At 46.7% G+C, this 20,703-nt stretch overlaps 1 protein-coding gene across 1 annotated transcript; it reads right to left on the bottom strand.

The window, feature by feature from the left end:
* Positions 1 to 12,655: 12,655 nt before the first annotated feature.
* CCL26 (C-C motif chemokine ligand 26) lies at positions 12,656 to 17,203 on the bottom strand. The gene is made up of 3 exons (XM_061401940.1): positions 16,939 to 17,203; positions 16,728 to 16,842; positions 12,656 to 12,952 (listed from the first exon to the last, which is right to left on the bottom strand). Exons 1-3 carry the CDS (start codon positions 17,009 to 17,011, stop codon positions 12,856 to 12,858), a joined length of 285 nt encoding a protein of 94 aa, XP_061257924.1. The 5' UTR covers positions 17,012 to 17,203; the 3' UTR covers positions 12,656 to 12,855.
* Positions 17,204 to 20,703: the final 3,500 nt, after the last annotated feature.

A 20,703-nucleotide genomic window follows, 5' to 3' on the forward strand; every position in this document is an offset into this window, starting at 1 on the left:
GAGGACCCTGAGACTATCTTGTCCAACCTTCTCACTGTAACAATAATAAAGACAACAGAAGAAGCCGCTGCAGCAACCGCCCAGAGTTAATCACTGACTACAGAGCCGGCCCTGCGCTCTCAGCTTTTAATGCAGTTACCTCATTTAAACCTCAGGGCGACCCCTGGAGCTTGGTATCACTATAATCTCCACTTTGCCGGTAAGGAAACCGGGATTAATGATCGAGTTCAGGTTCAGGAACTTATCTTAGATCCCCAAAGCGATAAGTGGTGGCCCTGGGCTCCCAGCCCAGGCAGCCAGAGTCCAAGCCGGCGCTCTCAGCCTCCCCGCCCCCACCCCCGCCCCTTGCAATGTTTCGATCACGTGCAAAAGTCCCCTAACGAGAGAACTGCTTCACACGTGGGAGGGTCCAGTAACATGCTCAGTGCAGCGATGCTCTTAATCAAGCACCTTGAATTTGTTGGGGTTGATGGCTGGGGAGAGGGGAGGAGAGGGGAGGGGCCCGACGGATGGGCGCGGTGGGGGCTGAGTGCTGCCTCTACGCCTGTGCCTTCTCCGCTCTAATGCACTTGGTGGAAGCCAGACAGCCCCAGGAGAGCCTTAATGGATCCGCAGAGTCACAACTTCAGCTGAAACACCGGACTAATAATGGAGGAGGCAAGGTCATTAAGGACCAGAGCAGGGAAATGGACACGCTGTGATTGGCTTCTAAGGATCCAAGCCCATTCTGGCCAATTCTCGGCTCCTGTCTCTACGCCCACAGCTTCTCTCTCCTCTGTGTCAGGGTCCCAGTGTTTGCTGAGACCCTCTTCCATCTATACGTCTGGGACTCCTGGCAGGAGTCCGCCTCACCTGGGTTCCTTAACCCCCTGCCTGCGTCCCAGAGGACCCCGGGTATTGGTATTTGGGTGTGGCCCTTGGGCAGGATTCATTTAAGAAAAGCTTCCCTGTGATTCTAAGATGTTCCTGTCTCTTCTGTGTCCCCTGAGAGCCATTGCTGTGGAGTTCTACTGCTTTTGTTTTATTCCTTTCTTCCTTCATCCAGTACATTGGTATTAAGAATTTACTATGCGTCAGACATTAGCCCAGGCACAATATCAAAGATGTATTAGATAATTCATAGAGGTAGTATAACAGATGCAGGCAATTTTAGAATAGAATCAAAGCATGTGAGCCCAGGAGAGTACCCAGGGGGGAACGAAAGCCTCTGGGTTTAAGCCCTGGGTAACTCAGGAGTTTCTCTCTCCCATCTCTCCTGTCCTGCCTCCATGAGGCCCTCAGCCTTTCTCAATAGGAACTCTACAGCAGCCTCCCCACAGCTTTTTTAAAAAGCTGTTTTTCATTGTGGTTAAAATATAGTAACATAAAGTGTATCCTTTTCACCATTTTTTAAGTATACAATTCAGTGATGTTAAGTACATTTGCAATGTCGCACAACCACCACCTCTATCCATTGCCAAAACTTCTCTATCAAGTCAAACAGAAACTCCGAATCCACTAAATAATAACTCACCACCCTCCTTCCTGGTCCCCAGTAACCTCTCCGCTTCTTTCCGTCTCTATGAATTTGCCTCTTCTAGGTACCTCCTATAAGTGGACCATACAATATTTATCCTTTTGTTTCTGGCTTCTTTCATTTGGCATAATGTTCTCAAGGTTCACTCATGTAGCATGTATCAGCCTGTGTTCCTTTTAAGGCTGAATAATATTCTATTGTATATATACTTCACATCTGGGGTATCCATTCGTTGGTTGATGGCCATCTGGGTCATTTCCACCTTTTGGCCATTGTGAAAGATGTTGTTAGGAACATGGATACATCCCTGCTTTTGATGGTGTTTCCAGCCTGTTCTCCATACAAATGTCAGACACACTTTTCTAAAAAACAGATTTGATTCATTTCAATATTCTTGATCCATAAAGGTGTCTGTTTCTCAGATTCTCTTTTGAACCAGCCGTAACATTTTCCTGGTTCCCTCGTGATGAGTAAAATAAAATCTTTACCGAGTGTTCTTTTTCATGCCTGTATGAATTCATGGTTTTGCCTTTTCTGAAAATGATCTCTCAATAGTATACTTTAGAGATGAGGAAAGAGGTTCAGAGAGGTTAAGAAACTTGCCCAAAGTCACCCAACTAACAACTGGCAGAGGTGGGAATTCCGATCCCTTCTGTGTTCTTTCCACTGCAGTTTGCAAAACTCAGGACATGGCAGAGAGTAGGATTAATTCACTGTCAGGATTGAAGAAAGCTGGTGTTCACGCTGGGTCTTGGCAAGCAGAGGCGAGCACATGCAGAAATTTCAGGAGCTGGGAAGGGGAGGGTGTGTTTGGAGAAGGCACACAGCACCACGGGCAGGTTGCAGGGGAGCTGAAGGCATGGCTTATTGAATTCAAACTCTGCCACTTGAGCTACTAATAAATGTTTGGAGCCTGTTGTTCAGTCGCTAAGTCAGGTCCGGCTCTTTGTGACCCCATGAAATGCAGCATGCCCAGCTTCCCCATCCTTCACCATCTCCCGGAGTTTACTCAAATTTATGTCCGTTGGAGCCATAGATATTATTTTTAATCTCTGAATTAGAGGAAAAAATTTCCTAACAATGTTGTAAAGAATAAAAGCAATCATGAGGATGTGGGAAGACTTTATCAGTTTTTAAATTACATGCAAATGAAAGGGATTATTATAAATGACAAAAAAACCCAAAAATCCTAAATTAGAAATTAAAGGCCCCCAAAGATGGAGTTCTCTTGTGGTTCAGCTGGCAAAGAATTTGCCTGCAATGCAGGAGACCTGGGTTTGATTCCTGGGTTGGGAAGATCTCCTGGAGAAGGGAAAGGCTACCCACTGCAATATTCTGGCCTGGAGAACTCCATGGACTGTATAGTCCACGGGGTTGCAAAGAGTCGGACACGACTGAGCGACTTTCAGAAAGATGGAGTGACTGAGCTCAAACCACGTATAAAACTTGGGATTTTGAGATTTAAATGTCCAGAGCTGAAGGGATCCTGAGAAGTCTTTCTGGAAATCTCCATGGGGGCATCAGCCACATGGATCTCCAGGGTCCTACATGAGCATGCTCCTTTTAAAAAATGTATTTTATTTTATTTTTGGCTGCATTGGATCTCTGTTGCTGCACACGGGCTGTCTCTAGTTGCAGCAAGCAGCGGCTGCTCTCTAGTTGCGTCGCGTGAGCTTCTCATCGCAGTGGCTTCTCCTGCTGCAGAGCACGTGTTCTAGGGGCAGGCTCCATAGTTGTGGGCATGAGCTTAGCTGCCCAGCATCATGTGGGATAATCCCAGACTAGGAATAGAATCTATGTCCTCTGCATTGGCGGACGAATTTCTAACCCCTGGACCACCAGGGAAGTCTGTATGCTCCTTTTTTAAGCAAATAGAATTGGAGACCGAGTGACTCCCTGCGGACCTCCGGGGCTCAGCAGGGAAGGACAAGTGTCTCATGAGATTCCCATCAACCTGGGATGAGTCTGAGGGGCTCTGGAGAGCCAGTAACCGTGAGACAGAACAAGAACACCCGCTCCTGGCAGTCGCTTTGGGAGCATATCCTACCCCAATAGCCCCAGATTTCCCTCAAGAAACCAAGAGATCTGTTTATTCCAGAATTGTTCAGTCGCTCAGTCATGTTTGACTCTTTGTGGCCCATACACTGCAGCACACCAGGCTTCCCTGTCTTTCACTCTCTCCCGGAGTTTGCTCAAACTCATGTCTGCTGAGTTGTTGATGCCATCCAACCATCTCATCCTCTGTCGCCCCCTTCTCCTGCCCTCAATCTTTCCCAGCATCAGGGTCTTTTCCAATGAGTCAGCTTTTCACATCAGGTGGCGATTGGAACTTCAGTTTCAGCATCAGTCCTTCTAACGAATATTCCCTTATTATTAAAGAGTAAAGGATTTTTCTGATGCTCTGCGGACCAATTCTCTGAGGACCAATATTTTTCAATTCTGTAGCTGATCAGCAGGGTCATATTTTTGTAAGCAGGATGAGGAAGTGGACAAAACCACAGGACGTGGATTTGGAGGAACTGGTGTTAGCTGACGATGCACCACTGCGGGCAGAAGTGTGACCTTGACCCTACCACCTCTTGTCTCTACCTCTGCTTCCTTGAAAATGGGAATCATTTTCTTCTTCTTCACCTTGCCAGATTGAGAAATACTTTTGATGTGTTTTATAAATGATAAGGCAATAGGTACATCAGTGTTAGGTATTTGACAACTCTTATCTCATGCTGCTGCTGCTTCTGCTGCTAAGTCACTTCAGTCGTGTCCGACTCTGTGCAACCCCATAGACGGCAGCCCACCAGGCTCCCCCGTCCCTGGGATTCTCCAGGCAAGAACACTGGAGTGGGTTGCCATTTCCTTCTCCAAGGCATGAAAGTGAAAAGTGAAAGTGAAGTCACTCAGTTGTGCCCGACTCTTAGCGACCCCATGGACTGCAGCCCACCAGGCTCCTCCGTCCATGGGATTTTTCCAGGCAAGAGTACTATTAGGGTCCAATTCCTTTCAAATTATTACAGGAGAATTAATACTATTGTTCATAATTCCTTTACCAAATCTAGAAAAAAGAAACTTCGGTGCTCAAGCAGATAAACAGCCCACCCAGGCAAAGGACTGTTTTAAAAAGAGGCGGCCAGGTCTATAAAGATACAAGATATATCCTCCTGAAGTCTCTGTGCAATTTGAAGCTCTGATACTTGTAGAAGTATAAATGCTACAAACTCATAAAACATCACCTGAGAGTTCACTTGAACCTCTTCCCAATTCATTAAGTTTTGCAGATTTTAAACACCAAGCTCTTATCTCATGGCACTGTACAAATGTCGCCGCAAATACTTGCTGTCGTGTCAGTTCTCCACTAGACCATGAACTCCTAGGAAAGTCTTTGCCGCTTTTAGTTGCCATCCCTCCTGCCCCCCAACCCAGTGTCCCCAGCATCTAGCAGAGTGTCTAGCACAGAGTGGGTGAAAATCAATGGTTGTTCAAAGAATGGGAAGAACCAAGTGCATCATGGACAAAGATGTTTATTCTTGCAACTGTGTCTCCCTTACCAAACCTGCCCACTTTTTTGCACCCAGCCCCAGTCTTCTTCATAAAGCCTTGCACAGCTAGATCTGCACGTGCTAACTTCTTTTTTTAGCATCTATTCCAGTATTCTGATTTTGTGAATGAAGAAACTGAGCCCAAGGAGATCATGTCTCCAGCCAGGCTCACACAGGTCCCTTATCTTGTGCTTGCTAAGTTGTTCAGTCGTGTCAGACTCTCTGCGACCCTATGGACCATAGCTCTCCAGGCTCCTCTGTCCATGCGATTCTCCAGACAAGAATGGTGGAGTGGGTTACCATGCCCTCCACCAGGGAAGCTTCCTCATCGAATCCACATCTCTTATGTCTCCTACATAGGAGGAGACACCAGTGCCACCTGGGAAGCCCCCCTTTATCTTGTGCTAACTTCTAAGTCGCTTCTGCTGCTGCTGCCGCTAAGTCGCTTCAGTCGTGTCCGACTCTGTGCGACCCCATAGATGGCAGCCCACCAGGCTTCCTCATCCCTGGGATTCTCCAGGCAAGAATACTGAAGTGGCTTGCCATTTCCTTCTCCAATGCATGAAAGTAAAAAGTGAAAGTGAAGTTGCTCAGTCATGTCCGACTCTTAGCGACCCCATGGACTACAGCCTACCAGGCTCCTCCATCCATGATTTCCAGGCAAGAGTACTGGAGTGGGGTGCCATTGCCTCCTCCGTAAGTCGCTTCAGTCATGTCCAACTCTGTGGGACCCCAGAGATGGCAGCCCACCAGGCTCCCCCGTCCCTGGGATTTTCCAGGCAAGAACACTGGAGTGGGTTGCCATTTCCTTCTCCAACGCATGAAAGTGAAAGTGAAGTCGCTCAGTTGTGTCCGACTCGTAGCAACCCCATGGACTGCAGCTTACCAGGGTCCTCTGTCCATGGAATTTTCCAGGCAAGAGTACTGGAGTGGGGTGTTTTGTAGGGGGTCTTAATTACTTTGTATTTCATTGCTCCCCTCTCCCCAAGACCCTCAATCCCTGAAAATTTAACTGTCTTCCTTTTTCTCCTGTCTTTCCTCTGCCTTCCTTCTTAGCTGCCTGCATGTGATCCAGGACCTCAGGTAGATCCTCAGTAAAGACTCAGAGAATGGACTTCTCATTATCTGAGAATTGTCCAGGGAGAGGAAACAAGAGTCCTTGACATATGGTAAGTGACGGTTGCCATCTGCTGGTAGATGTGTGGAACTACAGACAAAAGTTGTGTGTGTGTGTGTGTGTGTGTGTGTGTGTGTGTGTGTGTGTGTGTGTTTTCCCCTTTCGTTTCTTGTATTTGGGCTTCCCTGGTGGCTCAGAGCCTAAAGAATCTGCCTGCAAAACTGGAGACCGGGGTTCAATCCCTGGGTCAGGAAGATCCCCTGGAAAAGGGAATGGCAACCCACTCCAGTATTCTTGCCTGGGAAATCCCATGGGCAGAGGAGCCTGGTGGGCTACAGTCCATGGGGTCGCAAAGAATCGGACACAACTGAGCAATGAATGCGATGCTTGTGGGATCAACTTAGTTCCCCCACTAGAGACTGAACTAGAGACTGAACACAAACCCTCAGTAGTGAAAGCATGGGGAGTCCTAACCCCTGGATCGCCAAGGAATTCCACAAAACTCTGTCCTTCTACTAGACCCATCAACATGACCTTGGTCTTGCAGGCTTGCGTGTATATATACCACTCTTACCGGAGCCTGGGCAAAAAATGTCTGGGAGCATTTTGGCATGGTCCACAAATGTTTTAGAAGTCCTTCATTTCTGCAAAGATATTTATACTTAACTCCTGACCTCCAGGAGCCTACAGTCTGGTAGAAATCCAAGAGCATCATTAAATATATTACAATTGTAGGGACATCGCCAGTGGTCCAGTGGTTAAGGCGTCACCTTCCAGTGCAGGGGGTGTGGGTTTGATTCCTGGTTGGGGAGCTAAGATCCCACAAACCTTGTCAAAAAATCCAAAACATAAAACAGAAGCAGTATTGTAACAAATTCAATAAATACTTTAAAAATGGCTTACATCAAAAAAAATATTTAAAAAAATTATAATTGTCAAGGAGTACCATAGAAAATGAACAAAAGATGTCAGCATCCTCCCAAGGCACAAGAGATCTGCTAACTGTTTGGGAGGGGGCTTCCCAGGTGGCTCAGCAGTAAAGAATCTGCCTGCAATGCAGGAGCCGCAGGAGACACGGGTTCAATCCCCGGGTCGGGAAGATCCCCTGAAGGAGAGCGTGGCAACTCCCTTCAGTATTCTTGCCAGGAAAATCTCATGGACACAGGAGCCTGGCTGTCTACAGTCTAGGGATTGCGAAGAGTCAGACACGATGAAGCGAGCACACACTGTTTGGGGGCATGGAGCAAAATCACCAAGAGCTCATGGAAAAGTTCAATGTTCTCAGCAAATGGAAGAAGCATTTTGACATTTGGGGGGATCTTGTTTGGCAGATAGAATTTTGGCAGGGAGAGACCGGAACTGGAGAGGGGATGTTCTAGTGGAGGAAGTAGCTTTCAGGAGATGGAGGAAATGACCACTGGTTGGCCTGAAGTGAGCTAGGGATTGTCTCACGTTATTCAGGAAAGCACCGAGTGGCCCAGTGTGTTTGCTTAGGTAAGTCAGCTGGAAAAGTAGGCTGCAGCCTTGCCCAGTGAAGCTAATGCTGTCAGTGCCCTGCGCATAAGCCCTCGGGCCTCACCTTGGTATCCCAGCCCGCCAGCATCTGCATCTCTTTGAGGGCTCTCTCTGATGACCCACTGTGGCTTCATACACAGCAGATAGGATGCGTATGCCTCCTGGACGCCAGCATCTATTAGCCTCTGACCGACTGGAATTGGTTTATAAACAGCCTTGCTCTCTTCCCCTTGAGTCGGGTTAACTCTGAGACACCTGCTGTTCAGTCATTGCCTCCCAGAGGTCCCCAACAAGACTAAGCTCAGCTGCCCAGAGTGACAACTTGCCTAATAATACACCCTTATTCTTTGCCTTCCCTTTCCTGTCTCACTTCCTCATTTCTTACTGGTATCTCCTCTGATCACTTCCAAAATATATTATGTACACTCAGTTTTTATTTTTGGCTGCACGGGGTCTTTGCTGCTGTGCTCAGACTTTCTCTAGTGGCCGTGCTCGGGCTTCTTGCTGCAGTGGCTTCTCCTGTTGCAGCACTCAACTCTGGAGTGCGGGCTCAGCAGTTGTGGTGCACTGGCTCAGCTGCCCCATGGCATCTTCCCGGACCGGGGTTCAAACTCGTGTCCCTCCCACTGGCAGGCGGACTCCTAATCACTGGACCACCAGGGAAGTCCTACACTCAGGTTTTTTAAAATCTCAAGGCCTGTTTCCAGTGAAAGTAAATCTAAAACATCATGGAAGACCTGGGATGCTAATTTAAGAAGATTGGACTTCCAGCAGAAAGTGCTTCCTTCACACTAAGTCATAATATTTGTATGTTAGTCGTTCAGTTGTGTCCGACTTTTTGTAACCCCATGGCCTGTAGCTCGCCAGGCTCCTCTGTCCATGGAATTCTCCAAGCAAGAATATTGGAGTGGGTTGCCATTCCTTTCTCCAGGGGATCTTCCCAACCCAGGGCTCAAACCCAGGTCTCCTGCATTGCAGGCAGATGCTTTACCATCTGAGCCACCAGGGAAGCCCCAAAGTCATGATATAAATGTTGGTTATTCTGACAATTCTTATCTCATGGTGCAGTACAAATCGCACCATGATGATTTGTTGGCGTGTCACTTCTCCCGTTAGATCCTGAACGTTATTTGCAGATGGTGTCTTATGAACTGCCATCCTTCTGACATTTTCTCTTGTGGTGTGGGGATCTCCCAGCCAGTCTGCTCCTAGCTGGTACATATTGCTATGTGTGTGAGTGTGTGCTAAGTCACTTCAGTTGTGTCCAACTCTTTGCAATCTCATGGACTGTAACCCACCAGGCTCCTCTGTCTGTGGAATTCTCCAGGCAAGAATACTGGAGTGGGTAGCCCTTTGCTTCTCTAGGGGATCTTCCCAACCCAGGGACTGAATCCAGGTCTCCTGTATTGCAGGCGGATTCTGAGCCACCAGGGAAGCCCAAGCCTTATGGAAGGCTGAGTTTTTGCATCTACTATTACTCACATATTTCCTTCTGTGAGATTTCCAAGATTCCTTCTTTTATCTTTTCCTTTCTGTTTAAAGAACTTCCTTTAGCCATTTTTTTAAGGCCAAGGCAAGACTTTCATCCCCACCCAGGTAATTAGATATCACTCCCTACTATAAATGGATTACACGTACCAGTCAAAAGACAAAGATTGGGCAGGATAAAAATTTTTTTTTGGCTGCACCACGTGGTTTTCGAGATCTTAGCACTTGGACCAGACATTGAACCCAGCCCATGGCGATGAAAGCACTGAGTCCTAACCACCTAACGACCAGGCAACTCCCGAGAATAGATGTTTTTTTAATAACCAAAATATATACTGTCTATAGGAAATTCAACTCACATATAATAATACTGGTATGTGAAAAGTAAAGGGATGGGAAAAAGATATAGCATGCAAATATTAATCAAAAGATAGCAGCCAGGTCTATATTTAACATCAGATAAAGTAGACTTCAGGGCAGAAAAATTACCAGGGACAGAGAGAGGCATTAGATAATAATAAAGAAGTCAATCCACCAAGAATGTGTGAAGTGAAGTGAAGTCGCTCAGTCGTGTCCGACTCTGCGACCCCATGGACTGTAGCCTACCAGGTTCCTCTGTCCATGGGATTTTCCAGGCAAGAGTACTGGAGTGGATTGCCGTTTCCTTCTCCAGGGGATCTTCCCAACCCAGGGATTGAACCTGGGTCTTCTGCATTGTAGACAGACGCTTAAGAAGGTGTAGCAGTCGTAAACAGCAGTTCTGCAAAATGTATACACCAAGTAACAGAGCTGGCAAATATATGAAGCAAAAACTGATAGGAATGAAAGGAGAAATAGACAAATCCACAACCATACTTGGAGATCTCAAGACCCCTGTCTCAAAAACCGATAGAACAGCGATTCGGGAAATCGGCAAAGATATAGAAGAATTCAACACCATCATCAACCAATAGAACCTAACTGATGTTTATAAGAGGCTCCACCCACCAGCCGTAGCAAAATCCACATTCCTTTCAAATGCCTGAGAAACGTACAACAAGGAACACTGCGTATTCTGAGCCATAAAACAAAACTCAGATGGAAAAGAATTGGGAGAAGGGGTTGCTAGGGCTGTTAGGGAGTGAATACTAACAGGGATGGGGTTTCTTTTGGGGGTGTCGAAAATATTCTGGAGTTAGTAGTGATGATGGTTGCAGTACAAAGGAATCAATGAATTGTACACTTCTCAATGGTGAATTTTATGGTGTATGAATTAACCTCAACTTCATCAAAATTAAATCTTTAACTCTGTGAAAGAAGCTGTTAAGAAGATGAAAAGACAAGTTACAGACCGAGAAAAAACATTTGCAAGCCACATATCTGACAAAGGACTCATATCTGGTGACTCAACAGTGAAAAAACAAACACTCTAGTTAGAAAGTGGAGAAAAAACAAGAGAGCTAGTTCACCAAAGAGGATATGTGGATGGCAAATAGGCACATGAGAAGATATTGCATAGTGATAGCCATATCACATAGCTGACCACAGTAAGATGCCTTGGCTTCCCAGTGGTGCAGTGGTAGAGAATCAGCTCGCCAATGCAGAAGAGACAAGCGACATGGGTCCGATCCCTGGATTGGGAAGATCCCCTGGAGGAGGAAATGTCAACTCACTCTAATATTGTGCTAAGTGGCTTTAGTCGTGTCTGACTCTTTGCAACCGCATGGACCATAGCCCTCCAGGCTCCTTTTTCCATGGAATTCTCCAGGCAAGAATGCTGGAGTGGATTGCCATGCCCTCCTCCAAGGGCTCTTCCCTGCCCAGCGATCCAACCCTGGTCTCCTGCATTGCAGGCAGGTTCTTTACCCTCTGAGCCACCAGGGAAGCCCCTCACTCTAATATTATTGCCTGGAAAATTCCATGGACAGAGGAGCCTGGCAAGCTACAGTCCATAGGGTCGCAAAAGAATCAGACATGACTTAGAGACTGAACAACAGCACACACTCATTAGTGATTTAATTTTGGAACAGCTAATATTAAAAGTAAGTGATCACACCAAATGCTAGCTCAGAGGCACAGAAACCTGGATCCTTAGTATTGGTGGGAAGGTAAAAACAACAGTCCCTCTGGAAAATAGCGTGGCAGTTTCTTTTCTCTGCACCGGGAGGCATGCAGGATCTTCGTTTCCCAACCAGTGGACCAAGGATCGCACTCGTGCCCCCTTCAGTGGAAGCACAGAGTCTTACCCACTGGACCACCAGAGAAGACCCTTGGCATTTTCTTTAAAAAACTAAGCATACACTTATTTTATGACCCAGCAATTAATTGCATGCCTGGGCATTTATCTCGGAGAAATGAAAACCCATGTCCATGTAAAAACCCTTGTGGGTACGTGATTGTTCTTATGAGCTTTGTCTGTAGTAACCTCAAACTAAAAACCTATGAGAGGGTAGTTTAAATGAACTGCAGCGTATCGCTCCATGAAATACTAGTTAGTCATTGGTAAAAAAAAAATAAATTGTGGGAACCCACAACAACTTGGATGTATTTCAAGGGCATTATGTGAAGTTTTTTTTGAAAAAACAACCTCAAAATGTCACATATGATATGATTCTATGTGTATAACATTCTCAAAATGACAACATTTTGAAGGGGAACAGATTAGGAGTTGCTAGGGGTTAAGGATGGTGGGGGAAGGGAGAAGTGACTGAGAAGAGAAGACACTCGTAAGATCTTTGTGGTGACAGAATAGGTTTGGCTCTTGTTTGCACGAGTGGCTTCAGGAATCTCACACGGGATAGAACAACAGACTCATACAGACACTTACACCACTGTCGATTTCCTGGGTGTGCTATTTCACCATAATTGTGTAAGATGTGACTGTCGGGGAACACTGGGTTAGAGGGTACACCTGACTTCTCTATATTATTTTTGCAACTTCCCATGAATCTGTAATTTTTTTTTAGGTTGTTTATGCTATATGAAGTGAAAATGTTAGTCTCTCAGTCGTGTTCGATTCTTTTGTGATCCCCGTGGACTACAGCCTACCAGGCTCCTCTGTCCAGGGGATTTCCCAGGCAAGAATACTGGAGTGGATAGTCATTTCCGTCTCAAGGGGATCTTCCCTACCCAGGGATCGAACCCACATCTCCTGCACTGGCAGGCAGATGCTTTACTGCTGAGCCACCAGGGAAGCTTATTAATTAATACCTTATGAGAAAACCCTGCCCAATATGGATGTACTTCATTTATCCCGCAAAAACAGGCCACGAGGTACTGTACAGTTTAATTTTCCATATAACATAAACTTATCCCTCTATATAATGTTAAAACAGTTCATGGGCATTTTGCCAAAATATATCAACATTGTCCCTGCTTTTTTTTTTTCCCCCCACAAACAAAAACATAACAGAGAATTCAATACCATGGTCCAATCAGGGACTCGGGACTGGCCAGGCAGTCAGCTGCAAATATTGACTCCTTTATTTTCTTTGAAGAAAATTCAGGTTTTAATTGAATAAGAATGTTTATTGAGCAAATCAAATCTTTATTAAAAACAAAAAAAAACTGGTTGAAAACTCTCCTCTCCACCCTACCAGACCCGTAGAGCCTTCAGTTGGAAAAGTTCTTCAGGCTCCATCAAAGGACAGCAGAGCCAAGTGCAGAGCCGGATCCAGGAGTCTTGGAGCGAAAATTCAGCGGTCAGGTCACAGTTGTGGCTGGGCTCTGAGTTTTGAAATGTGTCTTTGCACCCATTCTTCCTTCGGCTGGGCACACACTTTGCGGCCTCTCTTGGTGGTGAATCTGCGGAAAAGAGATGCTGAGAGTCAATACTAAGAACTTCGGCCTCCTGGAAAAGGATGGAGTTGAGGGGCAGCCCCCGCCCCCCCAGATGATCTCCTGATCGCTCCCCGTTTGCTGAACCCCCGTCCCTGTTCCCTCTTCCTTCTTTCTGGCTACGTTGGGTCGAGTCTTTATTGCAGCATGTGGGCCCCTCTCTAGTTGTGGTGTTCCGGCTCCAGCTCAGGCTCCAGGGCATGAGCTCTCAGCTGCCCCGAGGCCTGTGGGATCTTAGTTCCCTGACCAGATATCGAACCCGTGTCCCCTGCATTGGCAGGCGCATTCTTAACCACTGGACCCACCAGGGAAGCCTCCCAGCTCCCTCTTCCGGCCCTGCCTTCCCTCCTCTCCCGTAGCCTGTTTTCCACTGGAAGCCATGCTTCCTTGCCCACGTTTGTCAGGAAACATGTCCCAACAGCTCTGGTTTGAAGCAGGCAACCTGCACCATGCCTCGAAATTCTTCTGTTTTAATATAACAGCTTTATTGGGATATAATTCACACACCGTATAATTGGCCCACTTCAAGTTATAATTAGAATTCAAGGGTTTTCCTATATCCGTAGATGATACAGCCATTGCCACGATCAATTTTAGAACATTTGCATCACCGCACAAAGGAACCTCATACACGTGGTGCCACTTAATTCTTCATCATGTTACCGTGGGCTGTTTGCCACAGCTGTTCATGGGGAGAAGATTGCCATGTTCCTTACCACCCTGTGAGCTCCTTAAGACCAGGGGTTGTAGGACTTCCCTGGTGGTCCAGTGTCTAAGACTCTGCACTCCCCATGCAGTGGGGACTGGGCTCAATCCCTGGTCAGGGAACTAGATCCCACATGCTGCAAATAAAAACTGGAGCAGCCAAATAAATAAATATGAAAAAAAAAAAAAAAAGACTGGGGGTTGTGGTTGATGTCCCTGAATTGTTTTCACCCGTTGCTCCTTGAGAGCATTCAGAAGTGACAAGAGCCTAAGTCAAGGGTGCTCTAAGCTGGGGCACCGTGTACTTACTGGGGTTCCTGCCCTGGCACGTGCAGGGGAGAAGAGCCCAAAGGATGGGAAAATAAGGGAGAAATAGGGCTTCACGGATGTTTGCACATCCATTTGACATTGTTCCCATTAAGAAATGGGGGTCTATGTCTCCTCCCCTTGAATTCAGGCCAGTCCTAGGGGACTGGCTGACCAATAGGAACGGCAGAAGTGATGCTATGTGACTTGGTAGCTAGGCCATAGGAGGTTGTAGAATTTCTGCCTGGTTCACTGAGCACCCATGCAGGACCTTTGGACCTCCTTGTAAGGAGTCCTGCCACCCCAGGTCACCTCTCCGTGGGGAGGCCCAAATTAGCCCAACAGAGATCACACAAAGATGCCCTGGAGGCAGAGAGATGCCTGCAGCCCCCCGAGCTGACCCAGCTCCAGCACCATCAGTCTACCGTTGTTGAGTTGCTAGGTTGTATCCAGCTCTTTTGTGAGCTCGTGGACCATAGCCTGCCAGTCTCCTCTGTCTATGGAATTTTCCAGGCAAGAACACTAGAATGGGTTGCCATTTCCCTCTCCAGGGGATCTTCATGACCCAGGGGTCGGACCTGCATCTCCTGCATGTGTCTCTTGCGGTGCAGGTGGATTCTTTACTGGAGAGCCACCAGGGAAGCCTCTATCTGGCCATAACCACATAAGAGATGTCAAGCCAGAGCCTTGCAGCTGAGCCCTTCTGGAATTCCTGACCCAGGGAAGCCATGAGAGATAAGAAGATTATCACTGTTGGATTAAGCCACTAGACTTTGAGTGATTTGTTATGCAGCAACAGATGGCTGATCTAGACCCCTCACCTTCCTTTTACAAATGACTTGTGTCCAAGGTCATACAACTTGGGACAGAGCCGCTGCTTTGAGCTTAGCTTGGGGCTTTTTGCCAGCTGTTGGTTAAGTGTTAATGTCTCTAAAGCTCCAAAAAGTCAATCAAGTCACAAAGAAGAGCCAGGGAGCGCATCCTGAGCCCAGGAGCATCCCCCTGCATACCTGGGCACTGAGGTGCCTCTTGCCTGCCCTTAACTGTGACAATATTTGGGTTTGTCCTTGGAGCCTGTCATCTACCTTTCTGCACATTCTCTCATGCTCAGGAACCCCAAGTCCTGGAGAGCAGTGACGGCCCCTACTTGTGTATTTACACTTCAAGATCGCTTCCATTACTCACTCCAGTATTCTTGCCTGGAGAATCCCAGGGACAGAGAAGCCTGGCGGGCTACGGTCCGTGGGGGTCACCAAAAGTTGGGCACAACTGAGGCGACTTAGCATCACTTCCATCTGCTGAACGTTGACTGTACGCAGGCTCAGAGCTCTGTGCTTTGCATATGTTAACCTCGTTTAGTCCTTCCAGGGGCCCTTCCCGGTACGTGTCATCTCGCCTGTTGCCGATGGGCTTGTTGTGACCTGCCTCTTGTCCACCTGCCTCCCTTGTCAGAAATATGTTCACCCTTCCCCCATCCACCACGCTCCTGCCAGCCCCCTTCACCTGGGCCGCTCCCACTTGCCCTTGGGGGTTCTCAGTGTAAATGTCACTTCCTCCAGGAAAGCCTCCCAACGCTAAGTGAGGTCCTCCTGTGACTATGATGAAGGGTACTCAAATATGCTGCCCCCAAATATGCCACTTTGACAAAAGGATTATTTTGAGCTAAAGACACTAAAAAACTCAAAAAACAAAAAACCCCAAAAAACAAAACAAAAAAACCCAAACAGCAGCAAGTGCAAGAAGGGCATTCTGACCTCCCCTTTGCCTCCTGAAAGCAGGAGATAAAATTCCCATGTGAAAAATGTCCTCCTTGTACCTGGAGGAAAAATTATTCTTAACGTCAGAGTTAGTCAAGGCCAAGAAAACTCTGTACAAACAAACATTATTAAGATAACCCTTATCAGTCTTTGGCTTTCTTCACCCCCATATATATTAATTACTTTCCCACAATTCCCTCTTTGTTCAAAAGCATGTAGGCTTTGGACAAAAGCATGTAGATTTTGCTACTTCCTTGGGGCTTCATCTTCCTGTGGGGGCTCCATGTGCATGAAAAAATCTGTATGCTTTCCTCCTAATAATCTGTTTTATGTTCATTTAATCCTCAGGCTCAGCCAGAGCCCCGAGGAGGGAAGAGATTAAGTTTTACCTCCTCTCCAATGACATGCTCCCTCCTGCTCTTTTCTCCTGCTGCCTTTTTCAAGCACACATACAATTGAGATTACCTATTTTGTGCAAGTGTCTTTTAATGCCCTCTTTCTGATGCTAGATGTAAGATCTATGAAGGCGTGCTAAGTTGCTTCAGTCATGGGACCCTGTGCACTGTAGCTCTCCAGGCTCCCCTGTCCATGGGGATTCTCCAGGCAAGAATACTGGAGTGGGTTGCCATGCCCTCCTCCAGGGGATCTTCCCAACCCAGGGATCAAACCCACATTCTTCTTCATTGGCAGGTGGTTCTTTACAACTAGTGCCACCTGGGTCTGTAAGGGCTGTTTATTCTTTTATACCTAGCACTTAGCACAGTGCCTGGCAGATCCCTGGATCATGGTCTGCAAGCCAGGAAAGCAAGCTCAGGGTCACACTTGTTAATGCCCGAGGTTAAACAATAACCGACTGACCAGGTTTCCAGCCTGAGGTTCATCCTGGCCCTGAGGTGGGGGGTGTGGTCTGCTCAGCACCTCTCTAACTACATAACTCGTAAGGGACCCCAAAAACCCAAAGGAGAAATACTCACATCACAGCCTTCAGGGAACAGATGTTCCTGGTGAATTCATAACTATGCACCTGCTTCCAGGGAAGGGTTTTTTGGCTGTACTGGAAACAGCAGAACTTGGCCACATCGCTGCCACCTTAGAGGAAAAAACACAGAGAGAGGAAGGGTCTTGGAGCTGGCCCTTTGCTTCCATCCCTGGTCAGCCTGGGAAGGGAGTGGGGCAGTTCCGTACGTGTGGCAGCTCCGAGATCGACACTCAAGATAAGAACCAGGAAAAGAAGGGAAGCCATAGGGAAGTTCTTCATCGTGCTGCAAGCTGGGTCCTTCAGAGCCTTCCTTTTAATTCCTCTGTCTTGTCAGGAACCCTCTTTTATGGGGCTGAGCTGACCCTGGAGGTAGTTCCAGAGAATTTTATGGTTCAGCACAAAAGCAGCTCTTTTGACCCTTCAGTGGGAAGTAACCTTATATCTGTGAAAAGGAGACTAGAAAGTCAGGAGGTATCATGGGAGGGGAGGAGCCAGCACACTAGGAAAGTCTCTCAGCCAGTGGAATGGTTGGAATCAACACTGATGATTTTAGAAGCAAATACAGAGGAAATGAAGTAAGAATTCTAGTGAATTGACCTCAATTGTTTTTATAAATCAATGACTGTTCCAGATAGATGTCTGGTTCTTGGCCAAAGCTTTTATGGTTTCTGAAGTGTTGATTGTTCTCAAGGAGGTCTGGACAGTCTCAGGCAAGGAGCGTAGAGCAGTGTGATTACACAATGGGTGTTCAAGAATGATGCTCCAGGGATGTGCCCTTCCTAGCGTCCCAGTGCTTCACATAGGTGATGTGCCAGGGCTGCTTGAGGGGGGCACTTAGGGGTATCTCATCCAGTTTAGAGGGTCTCAAAGTCTGTTAGAACATCACAACCATCTGGAATGTTGAAATAATCCCCAGTGGCCAGTGATTTAATGAATTATGCCTGCACAGTAAAGCCTCTATAAACATCTCCAAAGAGGACTTCCCTGGTGGTCCAGTGGTTAAGACTCTGCCTGCCAATGCAGGGGACATAGGTTTGATCCCTGCTTCTGGAAGATTCCACATGTTGTGGGGCAGCTAAGCCTGTGGACCACAACTACTGAGCCTGTGATCTAGAGCCCAGGAACCGCGGCTACTGAACTCATGTGCTGCAACTATGGAAGCCTGCGAGGTCTAGAGCCTGTGCTCCGCAACAGAAGCCACAGCGATGAGAAGCCCACACCCCCGCAACTGGAGAGCAGACCCCACTCACCGCAAATGTAGAAAAGCCTGAGCAGCAGTGAAGCCCCAGAGCAGCCAAAAATAAATAATAATAATTAAAAAGAGGCAGACAAAGGATGGAGGTGGGGTGGGTCTGTCTGGGGAAGACCTCATAGGGTCCTGTCCAGTTACAAGGTGGTAGCCTGGGCTTGTAATGGGCATCTGAAGTGTGGGTGCAATCTTGTGGGACTGAGCCCTTAGCCTGTGGGATCTGAAACAATCTCCAGGTAGACAGTCAGAACTGAGTAAATTGTAGGAACTCAGCTGGTGTCTGAGAATCGCTGGGTGTGAGGAAAACTCTCCCACATCCTCATCAGAAGTAAAGTATGCAGAATACAGTGTTTCACTGAGTAGACAGGAAACAAAGATTCTTTTCCCCTTTCAGCTCTAAATCAATGATTGGTATCCTGTTAAGAAGTTCCACATGAAGAGGTAGAGAGACATACAGGGAAGAAGGCCACATGAGGACAAAGGCAAAAATCAGAATGATGCCATTACAAGCCCAGGAACACCCAGGATCCTCCAAAAGATAAGAAGAAACAGGGAAAGATTCTCCACTAGAAATTTCAGGGGCGTGTATGACCCTCTTGACATCTTGACTTTGAACTTCTAGCCTCCAGAACCATGAGGCAATAAATTTCTGTTGTTTTCAGCCATATGGTTTGTGATAATTTGTTCCAGAAGCCCTGAGAAACAAATGCAACTTGTATCTGTAAGGTCTAGAATTCAGAATTTCTAAGGAACACTATAAATCAATAAGGAAGACACAGATAACCCAATAGAAAAAACTGACGGAAACTCTTTATAAAAGAGGAAACCCTAATGGTGAAGGAAAAGGGGCTGTTTAAGTGAGTCATTAGTGAAATGCAAACAAACTAGAATGAGAACGGGCTATCACACCCCTATCAGAATGACTAAAATGAAAAAGATGGAATATACTCAGTATGAAAATATGGTGCACTGGAAACTCAAGTATTGCCAGTGGGACTGAAAATTCTTGGCAGTATTTGCTAAAAATGAGCATACACAGATTCTACTCCTGAGTGTATATCCATCAGAAAAGTGTACATCCATGCACCTAAAGACATTGCTTGTAATTGCCTCAAGCTGGAAACTACCAAAAGTATCCATCAACATGGAATGGAAAATAAATCATGGTTTATGAATGTAATATAATACCATACAACAATGAGAATTACACATAACCAATGAGGGCTGCTGGCTCAGTGGTGAAGAATCCACCTGCAATTCCAGAGAGGCATGTTCAATCCCTGGGTTGGGAAGATCCCCTGGAGAAGGAAATGGCAACCCACTCCAGTAGTCTTGCCTGGGAAATCTCATCGACAGAGGAGCCTGGTGGGTTACAGTCCATGGGGCCACAGAGTCTGACACTCAGTTCAGTTCAGTCGCTCAGTCGTGTCCGACTCTCTGTGACCCCATGGATCGCAGCATGCCACGCCTCCCTGTACATCATCATCTCCCAAAGTTCAGTCAAACTCACATCCATCGAGTCAGTGATGCCATCCAGCCATCTCATCCTCTGTCGTCCCCTTCTCCTCCTGCCCCCAATCCCTCCCAGCATCAGAGTCTTTTCCAATGAGTCAACTCTTCGCATGAGGTGGCCAAAGTACTGGAGTTTCAGCTTTAGCATCATTCCCTCCAAAGAAATCCCAGAGCTGATCTCCTTCAGAATGGACTGGTTGGATGTCCTTGCAGTCCAAGGGACTCTCAAGAGTCTTCTCCAACACCACAGTTCAAAAGCATCAATTCTTCGGTGCTTAGCCTTCTTCACAGTCCAACTCTCACATACATACGTGACCACAGGAAAAACCATAGCCTTGACTAGACGGACCTTTGTTGGCAAAGTATTGTCTCTGCTTTTGAATATGACACTACTGAGGGACTAAACCAGCACATGTGGAAAAGTATCTTATGACCAGTGTTGAAGGAAAGAAGCCAGACATGAACGAGAAACATTGTAGGGTTCCTTATATATAAAGTACCAAATAAGCAAAACTAACCCTTTACGATGGAAATCAGAATAGGGTCACCCCTTGGGCATAGTGACTGGAAGGAAGGAAGGGCCAAGCTGGGGGCCTGGGGGACTGGTAAGTGGCTCTATTCCGTGATCTGCATGCTGCTGCTGCTGCTGCTGCTAAGTCACTCCAGTTGTGTCCAACTCTGTGCGACCCCATAGACGGCAGCCCACCAGGCTCCCCCATCCCTGGGATTCTCCAGGCAAGAACACTGGAGTGGGTTGCCATTTTCTTCTCCAGTGCATGAAAGTGAAGTCACTCAGTCATGTCCAACTCTTCATGACCCCATGGACTGCAGCCTACCAGGCTCCTCTGTCCATGGGATTTTCCAGGCAAGAGTACCAGAGTGATCTGCATGCTAGAGGACCCTTTTATCCTTGTGAAAATTCATTGAGCTGTATCCGTAGGATTTATGTATTATATTTCAATAAATATGATCTGATAAATTAGTGAAGGGAAAGGAAATGGTAAATAAAACACATCCCTCTGCAGTTAATGTTTTATCAGTGTCATGACCTTCTCATTTCCCTTCTTTCCTCCTCCTCCTTTAGTATTGAGAATGTTTTTCTCATTTTAGGGAAAAGTTCTGGCTGGCTGTCACATCAGCCCACACATTTTTTTTTTTTAATTTGTTTTGTTTTTAAATTTTTTAATTGGAGGATAATTGCTTTACAATG

Source organism: Bos javanicus, chromosome 25 (genome assembly GCF_032452875.1).
Source record: "Bos javanicus breed banteng chromosome 25, ARS-OSU_banteng_1.0, whole genome shotgun sequence".
NCBI classification, from domain to species: Eukaryota; Metazoa; Chordata; class Mammalia; order Artiodactyla; family Bovidae; genus Bos; species Bos javanicus.

Excerpts from the sequence above, each read along its gene's own strand:
- CCL26 (XM_061401940.1), bottom strand. The coding sequence starts at position 17,011 with ATGAAGAACTTCCCTATGGCTTCCCTTCTTTTCCTGGTTCTTATCTTG. Across the intron at positions 16,843-16,938 it reads CGATCTCGGAGCTGCCACAC|GTGGCAGCGATGTGGCCAAG; the intron begins GTACGGAACTGC and ends TTTTCCTCTAAG. Across the intron at positions 12,953-16,727 it reads TGTTCCCTGAAGGCTGTGAT|ATTCACCACCAAGAGAGGCC; the intron begins GTGAGTATTTCT and ends TCTTTTCCGCAG.